This window comes from Notamacropus eugenii, chromosome 3, assembly GCF_028372415.1.
Source record: "Notamacropus eugenii isolate mMacEug1 chromosome 3, mMacEug1.pri_v2, whole genome shotgun sequence".
NCBI lineage: Eukaryota > Metazoa > Chordata > Mammalia > Diprotodontia > Macropodidae > Notamacropus > Notamacropus eugenii.
In genome coordinates, this window is record NC_092874.1 from 352,216,069 (window position 1) to 352,233,925 (window position 17,857).

The 17,857-nt window shown below is 35.5% G+C and overlaps 1 protein-coding gene across 12 annotated transcripts in view; it reads left to right on the top strand.

Moving 5' to 3' along the window:
- Positions 1–17,857, top strand: part of PJA2 (praja ring finger ubiquitin ligase 2) — a 132,300-nt gene that overhangs the window by 99,213 nt on the left and 15,230 nt on the right. For 9 of the 12 annotated variants that reach the window (XM_072597249.1, XM_072597253.1, XM_072597255.1 and 6 more), the window contains 2 exons: positions 1,133–1,318; positions 17,328–17,439. In XM_072597249.1, coding sequence (XP_072453350.1) covers positions 1,133–1,318; positions 17,328–17,439 — 298 coding nt within the window. The remainder of the gene's footprint in view (positions 1–1,132; positions 1,319–17,327; positions 17,440–17,857) is intronic. The other 3 variants (XM_072597259.1, XM_072597262.1, XM_072597260.1) reach the window with 1 other exon arrangement.

Consider the following 17,857-nt stretch of genomic DNA (forward strand, 5'->3'; position numbering starts at 1 on the left):
GTACGTGGGTAAAACTGATTTAGAGTCAGAAGGTTACTGGCAAGGGCAAGGAGGAAATTCTAAATTATTGAAAATTCCAAATTTCAAATTATTTGTGTTTTATTGTTCCATGTAGGTAAAATTATATGTATATATATATACTTTGTTCCCCTGAAGGATAAATAGAATTTTCACCATAATTACTAAGAAAATATTGCCAACTAGAGGGTCCAGTAGACCTTATTGTAGTGCAAAGGTAAAACTCATTTATAGTTGATGGATTCATTATTTTTCTGTAAATTGATGCTACAAAAGTTCTTTAAAGGTTCATTAAAGTAGATTAAAGATTCCCTAATGCAGTCTTGTACACATTACTTATGCAAATAACCTCTCATGCATAAACTTTATGTCCAAATATAATAAAAGTAAATGTCAGCTGAACCCTCATGGACATAACATGACAAGTTCTGAATTAGCAAACATTGATATGCTAATGTTTTACTACATTTTCAGAATTGTTGTTAACACATGGTTTGTTTTATCTAGTGTGATTGGGGTTTTTTTCTTTATGCAACATATGAAGTAATTAACAATTCTTGAGTAGACTCCATAGCTTGTTACATACAGAAAGGATGTTATCAGGAGTGGGACCTGCAGCCTCAAGGCCACATGTGGCCCTCTAGGTTCTCAAATGTGGCCCTTTGACTGAGTCCAAAACTTCACAAAACAAATCCCCTTAATAAAAGGGCAGCACTTGAGGATATAGAGGGCCACATGTGACCTCGGGGTGACAGGTTCCCCACCCCTGATTCTGGTCCAGTCTCTTTTTGTAGAAAAGTAAACCAAATTCTAAATAGTTACATGACTTGTCTAAGGTCACACAACTGTTACAGTTAGTGAAATCTCGGTCTCCTGAACTCCAATCCAGTTATTTTTCCACTATATCATTACAGTTATTTATAGTTGTTTGTATGTAGTCAAGAAAATAAATCTTGTAAAAGTAGTAGTGCTGATGCAGGAAACAATAGAATATGAAAAGCACTAGTTCTTTTTAAAATTTAAAATCCATTTTGCAGACAGAATTTTAATAGAATCATTTTTATAATAAGTTTTAAAATTATATCCTTTTTCCCCCACAAAAAAAATGTAAAAGGGACCAGACTTCCTTGGAAGAGGGAGAAATTCCTTGGTTGCAATACCATGAAGAAATTGAAAGTAGTAGTGATGAGGAAAATGACCCTGTCAGCCATTTTGTACACCCAGGATTTTTCATGCTGGATGGGAACAATAACCTGGAGGATGACTCCAGTATGAGCGAAGACTTAGATGTGGAATGGAGGTATGTATTACAGTATTCTGTGGTATAATGTGGTTGGTTATTCGTTGGGTAGGAGGTGTTAATAATTTTAAATTATCAAGGTTAACTTCTGAGAGCTAGTTATGTTTTCCAGCTTCTTATCTATTGAAAAGTGTTTGAGAATCTATGATTGATAGACAACTTGAGTTGCTACCTTGTTGTCCTGAAGATATTTTTAAATGGAGTAGGAGGAGTTCAAACTTGGTGGGTAGGTCAACTCTACATAAATAACAGTACCAGTGAGGGCAGAGATCCATCTAAACCGGGCCTGCACAACCTGCAGCCCCAGAGCTGTTTGTGGCACACCAAACAGCTTTCAAGCAGCCCACAAAAAATGTAGAGGAAAACATCCTCTCTATTTCCTTGGCGTGCCCTCAGGACGCAGATCGTACAGGTCTGATCTAAATGCTGTGATACTGACAAAATTAGAGACAGTGATCAGAATATTAAATAGACTGTCTTTTCTGCTAACGTTCACGGACCACAAGTAAATCATTGATTCCTTCTTCTTCAACTAAAAAACGAGGATGATGCTACTTTATCTGGTGCTTTAAAAAAAATTCTATGCATTTACAAAGTAGAATATATTTCAGAACAATAAACATATATAAATGATTATGTTATTACTCATTTAGCTACAATTGCTAAGCAGATTGAACATCTTTTGCATGTAAAATTAGAGCTCTTTATTCCTTTGTAAATATGCAGTTTATTTCTCATTTCATTAAAAGAATTTTTCTCCCAGAAAAAGCAAGCTTGTTATTGCCTTCTTCCAGCTACAGAAATAAAGTATTTGAAGGGAGGATAATGGCTTATATTTTCTTATAACTTTAACTTTGAATATTTCTTACTTTTAACTTTGTTCTAATTCATCCTTTCCCTGGGGAGTGGAGACTGATTTAACTTGTATTTATTGGTCTTTTGGTGGTATCTTCCTAGTTCCTAAATTCCAAATAATAACATAAACACCTTCCATATATTTTCTAAAATGGAAAAATAGTTTCTTGACAAGGCATTTGGTTTTCTGATTCACTGTTTCAGACCAAGATTTCTGTGAGTTAGGAATCTCATCAGTGAATCAAGCAGTAGCTTGAGTATTATACATTATTTACTTGGCAATTGTTGATTTGAAGTTAGTGAATGATGTTAAGCTCTTGCTCTAACGGTATTGTCAAAGGAAACGTTATATTGTTGCAAATGTTCTCTGATTAAGTAAAATCTTCTACCTTTAATTACTGTGTAAAAAATAAAAAGAAACACCGGCATATTTGTCGTCATTGTCAGAGAAGGCTTCCCTAGTCAAAGATTCCTTCTCTTCTTTTTCTTTGCTTTCTTGGATGCAACAAAAACTGGCTTGTGCATTGAAAGAGGGCATCATCACATAGATAAAATGTAATTTAGATTTTCTTTCGATTTTTTTTTTGTTTTTATTCATACTAGGCTTCTTAGCTAAAAATGTCAGCTTTTGTTAGAAAAGACTGAATTCATTTCAAAGGAATTATTTTTTAAAATAAGTGAGCTTCATTTTAATTTTTTTAGAAATAGTTTTGAAATTTATTTTTTGTTATTTTTAACTTAAGCACCCACAAACATTAACACCTTCATATAAAAAGAGCAAAACAATAAGATTGTGTATGAAATCATGGATCTCTATTATATACAGATTGATTTTGTGAGGACAGGTGGGGAGGTGGGAAGCATATGATTAGCACTGGAAGGCCAAGAGAATGTAAGTGATTTCCCAGGGTCACACAGCTAGTGAGTGGCCAAAGCATGATTCAAACCCAGATCTTCCCAATTCCAAGTCTAGTTTCCAGTCCTGTGGCGGCATGTTAGTTCCAAGATTCCAAAGATTTGTTTATCTGTTTTTCCTTCCGAATCTTGTTCTGTTCTGCTTCATTCTTTATTTACTTTTTGGGAAGGTGATAGTGACATTACTATCAATACTTTGCCCTTCTCTCCACCAATATTTCCTCTACAAAAATAGAAAATTTTTTATAGCGATTAAGCACTGGTCAGCAAAGCTGAGTCAGATACTGGCAGTGTCTGAAAATGTCTATCCTGTTCTTCACCTCTAGTCTATAACCTCTCTGTCAAGAGTTGGGAAGCGTGCTTTATCATCAGTCCTTTGGAATAATGATTAGTTATTGCTTTGGTCAGAGCATTTCACTTAAGTATCTTCGAAGTATCTGTTCACACAATTGTAGCCATTCTCATTTCTTCTCACTTTATTCTGCATCTTTTCATAAAACTCCCAGATTTCTTTGAATGCATCTCTTTCCTCATTTCTTACAGTGAAATTATATTCCCTTACCACATTTTTCAATATTCTCTTTGAGATTCATGATCTTCTGGTCCTGCAGTTGAATTTTGTTATTCTAATTCTGTAAAAAGTCACCCTTTGGCAGTTTGGTATGGCACTGAATAAATAAATTAATCTAGGTAGTATTGGCATTTTTGTTGTGTTGATATGGTCAGAATATGAACAGTTACTATTTCTCTAATTATTTAGATCCATATTTCTGCAACGAGTGTTTTAATTATGTTTATAGAATTTATGAGTGTGTTTTGGTAGATAATCTAGATTTTTAATATATTCTACAAGTTTTAAGTTTTCTATTCCCTTAATTTCCTTTTCTTATTGCTATAACTAACATTTCTCTCTTTTTTCAGATATTTTTAATAGTTTACTTTGGTTACTTTCTAAAGTGTGAATTGCTTTTTTAAATGAATTGATGAATTGAAGGGATTTATACTATTAAATGGAGTTTGTCTTGAAGTACAGAGAAACTTGATTTAAGAAAGAAAAAAATAACTTGCTTGCTTTGGCCCCTCTCCCATGTAGCCTTTCCATATATGGACTCTCCATTGATTTTCAAAGTACTTTGTCACAGTACACTGTGACAGTTGTATTGAGGAAGGGGTCCTTAGAATTCATCTTAGGTGCCATCTTCTTAGGGAGCCCTTCCTTGATTCCCTCCACATGAACCTCTTTTCTTGTGTAACTAACATTTCTTGAACTACATCAAGCAACTGTGCTGATGATGAACATCCTTCCTTTACTCTTGATCTTACTTGAAAGACCTCTAGCATTTCTCTATTAGAGATTATTCTTGTTCTCAGTTATAAATAGTTTATGTACTGTTGAACTTAATTGTTCTTTGAATGTTTGATAGAATTCACTTGTAAGCCCATCTGGTCCTAGAGATTTTCATTCCAGGAATTCCATCATGGCTTTTCTCTCGTTTATAAAATTTTCTCCCCTTTGTGGTAATTTCTGCCAGGTTTTGTGTTATCCTAAATGTGATTCCTTGAACTCTCTTTTTGGCAGCTATCAGTATTTTTTCTTTGACCTGGAAGTTCTGGATTTGGGCTATAACATTCCAAGGAGTTTTCATTTGAGATTTCTTTCTGAAATTTTGTTCTCTGAACCTAATAAGTCAGTGAGTCAGTTTTCCAATACAATTTCTCAAAATAAGGTATGTCAGGTTTTTGTCTTGTCATGACTTCCAGGATTCCAATGATTGGTTATTTTTTTTAAAGGCGTTATCCTGCATGTTCTGCTTTTTAAATTTTTTTGGTTTTGTTCAGTTTTTCTTGTCCTAGTTTTTTCCTCTAGAGCACTTGTTTCACTTATAATTCCAGTTTTCATTGCTTCCAGTACTTTTGTAGTCTTTGTGATGGAGCCCCTTTTTTTTTTTTACTCCATAGCGTTCTCCATAATGGAATTACTCTCTTATTCTGGTTTTACCCCAAATAATACTTTTTCTTAGTGTTTGGTTATCTTCTGTTTACTTGTATCTTTTCTGTTTACTTATATCATCTAATAACTTAGAATTTTATGCCAGGTCTGTCTCCGCTGCCTCCCACGTTCTCGAATAGCATCATCAGGTCCTGTTTAGTTCTGACTTCAGTTTCTTGAGCTTCTGCTGCTAGCCTCTATTTTCACTAGTGTGCCCGTAGTTAGAGCACGGGCAGCCTTCAATGTCCTCGGTAAGAACTCTGTCAAATTCCAGTCCCACTGTGACATCCTAATTCAGAGCAATGCTACTTATAGGCTTCTTACCTTCTCAGTGTGCCCATAATCAGAATACTGATCTGGGTTTCCATCTTCCTTGGGACATCCCCTAGTTGATGCACAGCTAAGGAATTCTGATCTATTCATCTGAACTCTTACTGGTTTCTTTACTGGTATCAGTCTTCCAGGGCTCATAGTTTCTTGCTATCTCTGTACAGTCTTGGCTAGGTGAAGTAGTCTGGGAAGTTATAAGCTGGCCCAGGTTGGAAGTCAGCATGATGGGCTTGGAGAGGTACTCAGCTATAGAGGAAGAAGGCTGTAGGAGTCGGGGCTTTGTCAGTATAAGAAGAATGCCACTGGGGTGGAAGTGAAGAAGTTGTCCAAGGAGTCTGGACTAGTCCAGGTTTAATGAATTAACAATAAACCCATTGAATGTAGCTTCCTTTTCGTGTTGTCCATGGTAGTCCTCAAACAGGCTTCGTGTTGCTGCTGGAGTTCTTCAGGCTTTTATATTTAAACAAGGAAGGGAAGTAAGCTACCAAAGTCTTAGTTCCCTAAACCAGTCAAACCTGGAGAAGTTTCAGTGCATTTTAAGAAAATGATCTAGCCCATTCCTCATAGCAGGAGTCCCTGATAGCTACTTCCTCTCCATTTTCCTTATTCACACCACCATATTCCTTTTCATCAAAGTTGGAGTTTGCTTTGGCAATCCTTCACTTGATCTTAATCCGCTTTTCCCTTCTCCATCTCATACCTATTTTCTAGCTGAGTTAAATATACACCAAGCTCTTTTTGTCTGTGTGGGTGTAAGCTGTCTTTTTTCTTGCTCAATTGAAAGTGATATTTATGGGAAGCCCTCCATTTCTTAAGACCCTCCAAACCCCACACAGCTGAAGATTCCTAAATAATCTTTGCTTAATATATTTCCTAGGGCAGTTGTTTTTTATAGAATGTACTTTAACTTTACATTTTTTCTTTCTTTGATTTTCTTCTAATATTTCTTACTGTCTTATGGAGATGTGTATATTCTGTATAGTCCATTCTATTTTTTCAGGGAATTTGCTTCTTTAGTAAGTTATAGCCCTATATTAAGCTGCTAAGTCTCCATCCAATTTTTTCTCCTCTAGGGCTCTAATATGGTTTTTTTTTTTTTATAATTCAGTATTTTATTTTTTTCCCAATTATATGTAAAAGCAATTTTAGCATTCTTTTTTTTTTTTCAAATTTTAACTTCCAAATTCTCTCCCTTTTCTCATTCCCATTGAGAAGGCAAGCAGTTTGACATGTTATACATGTAAAACACATTTCCATGTAAGTCATCTCACAGAATTTTCAATTCTTTCTCCTAGAACTCACTTTTATCACTTTTGCAACCTTTACTTTTTTCTGAAATTCTTTGGTTATTGCATTACCATGAGTTTGTGTGTCAGGAGCACCCAATCCATATTTCTCTATCATTAGTGTCCTCTTTTGTTTTCTTAGTTTTCCAGTCTTACTGAATTGGGACTTTGTGTCAGGCCCAGGCTTTGCCCACTTCTGGGAGAAATTTTGGGAACTGTGGAGCTTTGCCATTGTGTCTTCCAGATGCTAAGTGCTACGTTCTTTAAAAAGCTCAGAAGTAGCTCTGACCAGTCACCTGCAGACTTTTAGGTCTCTATCCCCCCAAACCAAGGTTTACAGACTCTTGAAACTAATTCTCCAAGTTTACTGGCTCACCCTTGGTCTGTGTATCCCTCTTTATTTCCTCGTACACAGCTGCAAGCTCTCGGTTTCTCTGACTTAGCCCTGGTCCACATGTTGGAGTGCTGCTGGGCACTATTACCAGACTAGACTTTTCTGTAGTACCCGCTGACTTCTAGCCTGGTTTCTCTTTGGAATTCTTAATTGTTCTTTCACACAGTGCTCTATTTTCATCCTTGCTGAAGTAGCTTTATGAGATCTGGACTGCTTCTCTCTCAGTGACTTTACTATCTTAACCCAAAGTCCTTGAGATGATAGCTCTCTCTGCTAGTGACATGTAATATGTTCTAGTGTTATTTATTTTCACAGGCAGTGAATCTTCCCTGGGGAAAACATCTGAGGAGTAGGGGAGGGCAGAATATATAGCCTAGTAAATTCAGTTATCTTCAAATTGTAGTATAGCTTTCCTTCTTAAAGAGAAAACTCCAGTATAAATTATTTGTAATGAGTATTACATTTGTTTTAAAAGTCATTATGTCCTATTATTTATTTAAGGATGTTACTGCCTTATTGTAGCAAAAGTATCACTGCTATCTAGTAGAACCTGGTTATCTTCAGATTTCTTAGAAGAGGCATATACAGTGGCACACAGTATATTTCAAACATTGTCAATGAAACCATATCTATTTTAATTGACAAATTAATCTCATCTATGATAAAAAGCTGTTCCATAGTCACAATATGTTATAATTACAGAATAATCTCTCTGAATACCTCATAGAATTTCCTTATTAAATTTTGAACTATGGGATAGCTCATATTATTTATAATGAAGAATTCAAGACCATAATTATTAATATATAAAACTTCTGACTTGAGAAGCTGTTGGTTTTTTTCATTACATTTTCCCAAAAAAGCTCAATCAGTTTAGCTTACTTTAGAGAAAAATATATAAAAAAAATTTGTTTGCAGAGAGATCTGGTTTGAAGTTGGCATTCAGTTCTTTTAAGAATTAAGTTTATCCTCTATCTTTAAGACAAAACCAGTTGACATATAGGTTTTTAAGAGGTTCTCAAAGATTATGAAAATGAAAAGAATCTACTTCACTGTTTCTCTCTATTGCTAGCATTAGTAGTAATGTCATGATATTGAAATTAAATATACTGTGATAACCCACTGCCAACATCACTGTAAGTCACTTTCCCTCCCAGTGCCCCATTCCACTCTGACAGTATAAGTTACAGAATTATTTTCAGTCTGCATTGGTATACAGGATTTCCTCACCAAGAGTGGCCTACACAAATGAAATCACAGATCCAGATGCTGCTGCTGCCTGTATCTCCTCCAGAAATTGTAAAATAATAATGGAATCTTTTGGATTAATAAATAAGAGTTTCTTTTTTGGATTAATAGGAAGTTTGAGTATATTTAAGCAAGAATGCAATGAATTCTGACATTTAATGAACAGTCAAGATTTGATTGGCTGTGGCCAATAACCCATCACAATAAGGAGAAACACGTTTTTTAGGGTATTGCCCATTTGTATCGTGGTTTTGTTATATTGTTCTTTCCATACTAATTTGCCAGTATTTCTATTTTATTTTAGTTTCTGTTTTCTATGGTGTTTGACAATTCTTTTTTAATAGTACAAATATTTTTTTAAAAAACCACAATTTTTAAGTTGTGATGTGTAATTATGAGTGTTTCTGGCAGTGATAGACACATTTTACTTACAGCCTTCCATGACTATTTCATTTTATATTGTAATGACAATATATAATGCAAGCAAAAAGCTGCAGTAATTATCATGCCTTATGGATGGCAAAGGAGTACTACTGTTTTGGGAGGATCGCTTACTGACATAAGACAAGGGTAAAAATTTTAGAAGTTCAATTAGGATTAATGCTATGGCATAAGCAGATGACTCGTTTATTATTATACCTATTGATGTGACCATGCTTCAGAATGAAGTAGAGTGTAGATTTCAGACTACCAGAGCTAACTTTTAGATGCCTTTTCATTGAAGTGGTTTAGTTTCTAAAGTTGGCTGCCCAATACACTTGATTGATTCAGCTAATTGGGTATGGACAGAATAGATGTTGTTTTGATAACTTTTACTGTATTAAAAGGACCATATCTGATACTGAAGTTAAAGGAAAATTTGTACTCATATTGTTACCCAAAAAAAGTGCTCCAGTGAATTTCCTACAGTGCAATAGAATGCCCCAAATCAGGGAGATCCTCTACAAAATTCAGTCTGCATCAAGAACGTATTTATTAAATCTGTGTACTAGGAGCCTGGAGGAAAATCACTAGGAAAATGGGCATTTATCTAAAAAAGTATGATAAAAATACAGAATGATGATAGCTTAGAACAATGAGTTGATGTAAATTACTTCCAAGATAAGTAACGATGAATGAACCAGCTTTAAAAGAAGGTACTAATTTAAAGGGATATGAAGAATTTTTTTTTAAAGCTCTATGTAATTGAACTCTATGAGGTGAAAGTAAGGGAAGGGAATCGTGACGTCCTCAGCAGCTATAGATAAGTTCTAAGGAGAGGTGGTTTTGAGAGAAAAGATGAATTTCATTTTGAACATGTTGATTTTGAGATGCCTTCAGGACATCTAATTTGAACTGTACAGTAGACAATTCAGATATGGGGCTGGAGCTCAGAAGAGACAGTAGAAAATGATATAAAGGCCTGGGAGTCATCTCTGTAGAGATTATAATTGAACCCATGGAAGCTAATAAGACCACTAGAGTAAAGAGAAAAGGTAAGAATGTACAGGGTAGCTTAGGATAACCTACAATCATTGGGAATGATCTAGATGAAGATCCAGTAAAGGAGACTCAGGAAGAGGAGAGAAAAGACACTTACGAGAATCAGGAGAAAACAATGTCAGGAAAACCCAGAAAGAAGATATCCATGGTGACAATTTTAGTATCAGTATAAATCCCTAGGCTCATTTCTGTGCATACACATACAATGAAACTTTAATATGAAATAGTCTTTGGTATTTCGTACTATAGACCTTGTATCTTAAATGTCATAAGGACTCTTCTAATACACTTGATAATTTTGAGGTTCCTTGGATAGGATCCAGAATGGAACCATGTAGAGTTGCTTCCTATACCAAGGAATCTCCAGCAATTTAGTGTTCTGTATACAAAACTAACGGTATTTTGAGCTAGCAAATTATTTTATTTTGAAATTTTCAATCCTAATGATATGAGAAGGTATCAGTCAGTCAACAGGTATTTATTAATCATCCACTACGTGCTGGAAGTCAGAGATAGGGATATAATGAATGAAATAATTCCAGCTTGCAAAACATTTACCTTATGAGAGATACAGCAATAAATATACGTGAGAAAAATAGAAAGAGAATCTGTCAAAATAAAAGGTCAGTGAATACAGGGAACTTTGAGAGAGGGCACTAGCAGCTGAGAAGTTTCAGGAAAGGCTTTATGTAGAAAGTGATGCCTAAGCTGCATCTCAGATGAAGGGGATTCTGTGGTTCAGAAGAGAGAAGGGGACATATTCCAAGCATGGGGGACCAGACAGTGTAATGTTACGGAGGTGGGAAATGGTGTTATGTGTGAGGAAAAAAAGAAAAGACTAATTAGGCTGAATCACAGAGTGTAGAAGTATAAGTAATGTATAATGAAGGTGTAAAAACAGGTTGGGGCAAGATTGTGCAAGGCTAAACAGAGGAGTTTATATTTGATGCTAAAGGTAGTAGTGAGCAACTGGAACATACTGAGTTAGGGGAGTTAAATAGTAAGAGCTGTGCTTCCTTCAGGCAAATCACTCTGGCATCATTGTGGAAGATAGGCTAAAGTAGAGAAAAACTTGAGGCAGTGATACTGTTTAGAAGGCTATTGAAATAATCTAGGTGAGAAGATACAAAAGTCTGAACCAAGGTAAGTTACTGTGTGAATGGAGAAAAGGTAGTGGATGTAAAGAAATAGTGTGTCACTAGAAATGACAAGACTTGGTAACTGATTGAATATGTGGAGTGAGTGGTAGTTACCAATAACACCTGTCTTGAACCCAGAGGAGGAAAAAAAGTGGTGGTGCCTTCATAAGAAATAGGGAAGTTTAAAAGAGGAGTGAGTTTACAGAAATAGGGTGCAGGAAAGATAATGAGTTCTCTGTGGCACAAGTTAAATTGATTGAGTTTTTATTGTTTCTGGGACATCCATTTAAAAATGTCCAGCCAGGAATTGGATACATGAGATTAAAGCTAAGGGGAGAAGCTGGAGCTGAACATATCGATCTTGAAGTCATCTACACAGAGATTGTAATTAAACCCAGGGGAGCTGATGAGATGATCGAGAGAGAGAGAGAGAGAGAGAGAGAGAGAGAGAGAGAGAGAGAGAGAGAGAGAGAAGAGAAGGGCATAGGAAGGCCTTGGGAAACCTCCATAGTTAGAGGTTGTCACCTGAATCATGAGCCCCAAAGGGGACTGAGAAGGAGCAATAGGTACAGGAGAGCCAGGCGGACTTGGTACCATGAAAATTCAGAGAATAAGCAATGTTCAGGAGAGGACAAATCAAAATGTGTCAGACAGTAGCTTTGTCATTCGCTGCCCAGTTCCTAGATACAGATCAGGGAAGGCTGTGAAAGGGTAGCTACACCCAGGGGTGGCGTTCCAGGGCGGTGAGCAGCTGGTGGCCCTAGGCTGAGAGGATCAAGTCCAGAAGCAAACAGCAGCAGTGTTACTCTAACCCTGCGAGCAGAACAGGGTCTCACTTCGGGCTTCTAGCCCAGTCTGAAGGCAGGATTCTCAGTCCGGAGTGGAACATGAAATTCTGCACCTCACAACCAACCAAACTTCCTAGCTGTCTGAAAGTGACCATGTCAAGCAAGAGTCTGCTATTGCTCAGACCCAAACCCAGATCCCAAATGTAACAGAGACGAGATCACGGGTAAACAGTCAGACTTAGGCCTGGTTTGTACCACCTTTGGGAGCTTTGAAAGCTTGCAGGTCCTCTGCCTCTGCTGTCCTTGAGAAGCTGGAATAATGCCTAATACCTCAAGAAAGCAGTAAGAGGACCAACTCAGACCTTCTCTAGGTGGAGAACCTGTGGCCTCAGGGCTCTGATTCCTAGAGCTTGACCCCTGATATTGTGAAGCCCAAAGTCAAGAAGTAAGCTGGAAGAATAAGCAAACGAAAAGGAACCCTACTATAAAAACAACTGTCATGGTGATGGAAGTACTCAAGACTCAAACCCAGAAAAAGGGAATAACTCCAAAACATCTACAAGCAAAGCCTCTAAGAAAAACAGAGTTTGGACACAAATTCAACTAGAATTCCTAGAAAAGACATGAAGTAAGAGTTTCAGAAGTTTAAGATAAATATTTTTATAAATGAAATCAGAAAAGAAATTAGAGCTATAGAAGAACAAATTGGAAAAGGAATTAATAGCTTTAACGTAGAGGTACAACACCTTTCCAGTGCAACAAATGCGATAAAAATTGGAATGGACCAAATCAAAGCCAAAGACACTCTACAGGATAACAAGAAAAATTAAAGTAAAAAAACCTGGAAAAATAGAAGAAAATATAGGATGTCTCCTGGCAAAAACAATTCACCTGGAAAATACATCAAGAAGAAAAAACATAAGAATCATTGGACTACCTGAATGCCGTGACCAAAAAAATAGAAAGAATCCAATCACTACCTCCTGGGCAGGGCGTAGGGGAAAGGTGGAGAGAGAGAACAAACTCCAGAAACATCATAGCCAAAATACAGGAATTCTAGGTCAGAGGAAAAATACGAGAAGCGGCCAGAAGGAAAGAGTTCAAGTACCAAGGACCCACAGTCAGGATCACACAAAAGTTAGCAGCCATCACTGTGAACAAGTGTATATTTTGGAAAAGATTCCAAAAGGCAAAGGAATATCACTCAGTAAAATGAATGTAATGCTGCAGGGGGGAATATGGATCTTTAATGAAATAGATAACTTCCAAACATTCCTGATGAAAAATCTAGAGCTGTACAGAAATTTTGACATTTGGACACAGGAGTAAAGGGAAACCCAAAAAAAGTAGACATGAGTGAACAATAATAAAGGGTAAATAAACAAGGATAAGTTGCTTACATTCAGATATGAGGAGATGATGACTCCCATAAGCTCTTTCATCATAATTAAACAAGACCTGGAGTGTTGTTTTGAGAGAAGAATGGAAAGAGAGAAGAAGAGGGATACGCTGAGGGGAAGGGAAGGAAAGGGAATGGAAAGTAAGGGGAAATTATCTCACATTATCAAGGTGCACAGATAAAATTCTATACAAAGGAGGAGGGTAGGGCGAGCAGAAGCAGCTGATACTTGAAATTCATCTGAACTGGAGTTATTTTACCCAATTGTATACCAATAAATTTAACAATTTAAATGAAATGGAAGAATATTTACAAAAATATAAATTGCCTAAATTAGCAAAAGAGGAAATAGAATATCTGTGAATAAACCTATTTTAGAAAAAGAAATTTAATGGGCCATAAATGGTCTTCTTAAGAAAAAAGCTCCAGGACTAGGTCGATTTACAAGTGAATTCTATCAAACACTTGAAGATCAGCTAATTCCAATATTAAATAAATTATTTGGAACAATAGGCAAAGAAGGAATCCTACCAAACTCTTTTTATGAAACAAATATGAAACTGATACCCAAACCAGGAAGAGTAAAACTAGAGAAAGAAAATTATAAACCAGTTTTGTTCATGAATATGAATGCAAAAATCCTAAATAAAATACTAGCTAGAAGATTACAGCAATATATTACAAAGATTTTACGTTATGAGCAAGTGGGATTTATGCTAGGAATGCAGGGGTGGCTTAACATAAGGAAAACTATAACATAATTGATTGTGTTAGTAATAAAAGTAAAAATTATATAATTATATCAATAGGTGTAGAAAAAGCTTTTGATAAAGTACAATACTCATTTTTATTAAAAACACTTGAAAGTATTGGGATAAATGGATTTTTCCTTAAATTGACAAAAAGCATTTATCTAAACCCATTAATAAGCAGTGTTTGTAAGGGGACTAAACTAGAAGCCTTCCCACCATGATTAGGTGTGAAACAAGGATGTCCGTTGTCACCAATATTATTCAGTGTCGTGCAGGAAATCCTAGCAATAAGAGATGAAAAACAAATAGTATCAAAATGGGGAATGAGGTAATGGTTATCTCTTTTTGCAAACAATATAATGATATATTTGGAAAATCCCAAAGACTCAACAAAAAGTTAGTTGAAGCAATCCAGAGTAGCAGGATATAAAGTACATCCACACAAATCATCAGCATTCCTCTACATCATGAACAAAACCTTGCAGGAAGAGAGAGTAAAAGATACCCCATTTAAAATGACTCTAAACAGTATAAAATACCTAAGAGTACACCTGCCAAAACAATCCCAGGAAGTATATAAACAAAATTGTAAAAAACTTTTTACAGAAATAAAATTAAATTTAAATAATTGGAGACATATTAGTTATTCATGGATAGGCTGAACCAGTATAGTAAAAATGACAGTTTTACCTAAACTAATTTGTATATTCAATGCCATACCAATTAAATTACCAAAATTATTTTACTGAATTAGAAAAAAATAATAAAACTCATTTGAAAGAACAAAAAGTCAAGAATATCAAGATCTTAAACTGTATTGTAAGGAAGCAATTATGTGAACTATCTAGTACTAAGAAACAGAAAGGTAGATCAGTGAAATAGAGTAAACATGCAGTGTACAGCAGCAAAGAAATATAATAATCTTGTGTTTGACAAGTGAAAGACAGTAATTTAGGATAAGAATTCATTATTTGGTAAAAATTGTTGGGAAAACTGGAAAACAATATGGCAAAAAATGGACATAAATCAATATCTTATACCATTTATCAAGATAAGGTCAAAATAGATACATGACCTAAGTATAAAGAGAGCTTTTACAGTATTACAAGAAAATCAGAAGAACATGGAACTTATTACTTATCAGACTTATGGATAGATGAGCAGTTTATGAATAAATAAGAGACAGCAAAGTTAGGTATAAAATGGATAATTTTGATTACATTAAATTAAAAAGAGATAGTACAAATAAAACAATGTAGCCAAGCTCAGAAGGAAAACAGAAAATTGGGGGGTGGGAGGAGAGAATTTTTATAGACAGTTTCTCAGATAAAGGTCTCATATCTCAAATATGTAAAGAACTTTGTCAAATCTATGCTAATACAAATCATTCCCCAATTGATAAATGGTCAAAGGATATGAACATGCAATGTTTCAATGAAGAAATCAAAAGAGTTTATCATCATATTAAAAAATACTCTAAATCATTATTGATTAGAGAAATTCAAGTTAAAACAAACTTGAGATAACATTTTACACCTAGCATATTGGCTAAAATTATTGAAGGAGAAAGTGACAAATGTTGGAGGGGAAATTGGGGCACACATTTGTTGTTGACGGAATTGTGAACTAGTTCAACCATTTTGGAGAGCAATTTGGAATTATTCCCAAAGAGTTATTCAGCTACCTATACTAACCCTTTGACCCAGAAATACCAATACTGAGTCTGTTTCCAAAGATGATTATGAGGAAACAAAACAGACCTATATGTGCTAAAATGTTTGTAGTAGCTCTCTTTGTGGTGGCAAAGAACTGGAAATTGCAAGCATGCTCATCAGTTGGGGAATGACCGAAGAAGTTGTGGTATATGATTGTGATGGAATACTACTGTGCTATAAGAAATGATGAGCTTGCACAAAATAATGGAGAGAGATGAGCAAAACCAAAAGGACATTGTAGACAGCAGCAGCAATATTGTTTTAAGAATGACTTTGAGTGCGTAAAGCATGTTGACTATTATAAATACCCAAATTACTTATAAAGGACATTTGAAGAAAGACGCTATCTACATCCAGAGAAAGAAGTAGTAAACAGATGTATAGAATAATTTTACATTTGTATGCCTATTTGTGTCTAATGGTAGCCATCTCTGAGGCAGAAGGGAGAAAAAAAGGGGTGAATCTGAGGAGATGCCCATAAATGGGGGAATGTCCAAACAAGTTATGGTGTATAAATGGAATGGAACATTATTGTGCTGCACAAAATGATTAAGGTAATGATTTCAGAGAAACCTGAGAAGATTGTTTGAACTGATTCAGAATGAAGTCAACAATCAGAAGAGCCATTTTTGCGACAACAACAGTATAGTAAAGAGACAAACAACTTTGAAAGAATTAGAAACATTGATTAAAATAATCATTAAACACAATTCCCAAGAACTAATGAAGAAACATATCACCCACTTCTGGATAGAGAGGTAAAGGACTCCAAGTGCAGGATATTTGGTGGGGGGCATGTCCAGTGTGGAATACACACACACACACACACACATACACACACACACACACACATCTATGTTTGTGTATGATGGGGTGAAGTTCTCAGTTAAGAGAAAGGCAGGAGGAGGAGATATGGGAGGTTTGAAAGAAGAGATGATCACAAAGTTGTTAGAATGTAAAGTCCTTAGGAGTAAAGATTGTTTCAATTTTTTGTATTTGTATCCCTAACAACTAAGACAATACCTACTTCTCATTTAGAGCCATGTAATGTTTGTTGATTGAGTAAAACATTTTTATTTATAAAGGTATTCTCAGTGCCTAACACAGTACCTGGCACATAGTAAGTGCTTAATAAATGCTTGTTGATTGATCATTCCGTTCCTTGGCTTTGGCATATCTTTTTGATAAAACAAAATTAAGTCTAATACAAATATACAATGTTTAGCCATCTAGCTGAATATTGTGCAAAATCTATATGTCTTGCAGAGAGATAAAAATTAAATTGTGCTGTTTTGGAGGCCGCTATGATACAACTTACTATTTGGGCAGGACTTTAGATTATGATAATCTGATTACAAAAAAACAAGCAAGTTATTTTTTCATTTCATAATATATTACATCTCCTTCTAGAACATAGGTGCAATTAGCATCCTTACTGCCTAATTTCTCAGCCTGAAGTAGGCCAAAGAGTTGAACCACAAAGACTAATCTCTCCACCTGTACTCCCAGTAGCAAAAACTCAGGTGAAAACACAGTAGGAAATAGTTGGCAGAAATTAGGTCATTGCATTGATAATTTCCCGCAAATTCCTTTTGTAGTTTTGACTCTTATAGCTTATGTGAGTATGATTTTAAATGTTTCAAATAAAAACTCAGTAATGTGTTATATTTTCCCAGAACAAAATTATTTCCCAAATCATGTTGTCTGTCTTTCCAGGCTCCTGGATGAATTTGGTGATGGTTTAGGAGTTGCCCAAGCAATTTCTTATGTGGATCCTCAGTTCCTTACCTACATGGCATTAGAAGAGCGGTTAGCCCAGGCTATGGAGGTATGTTGTTAACTTCTTTTATGTAGGATGCAGAATGGGAAAATGGGCATTCTCATGTTGTATTTAACTTCCTGTACTGCATAACTCAATGAATAATTATAAATACTCTTAGCATATCTTAGCAAGGTAAAATAAAAGAAGCAGTGGTTGATTGCCATCCTGCATCCACATACAGATTACCCTAGGAATGCTGTCATTTTCTCTAAAAGGGTTAGAAACACTCTTATTATGGCATTTTTAGAACCCACACATTGTATATGTGAGAAGCAGAAGTAGTAAATAAAGACCTGACCTACAAACTACAAGTTTCTAGGTTCAAGCGCCATCCTTCACATTGTGCTGGATGTAGCCCAAGGCCATAAGCAACTCCCTGAGACTGGAAGCTGCAGAGAAAGCTGCTTTGGGAGAAAGAATTTCC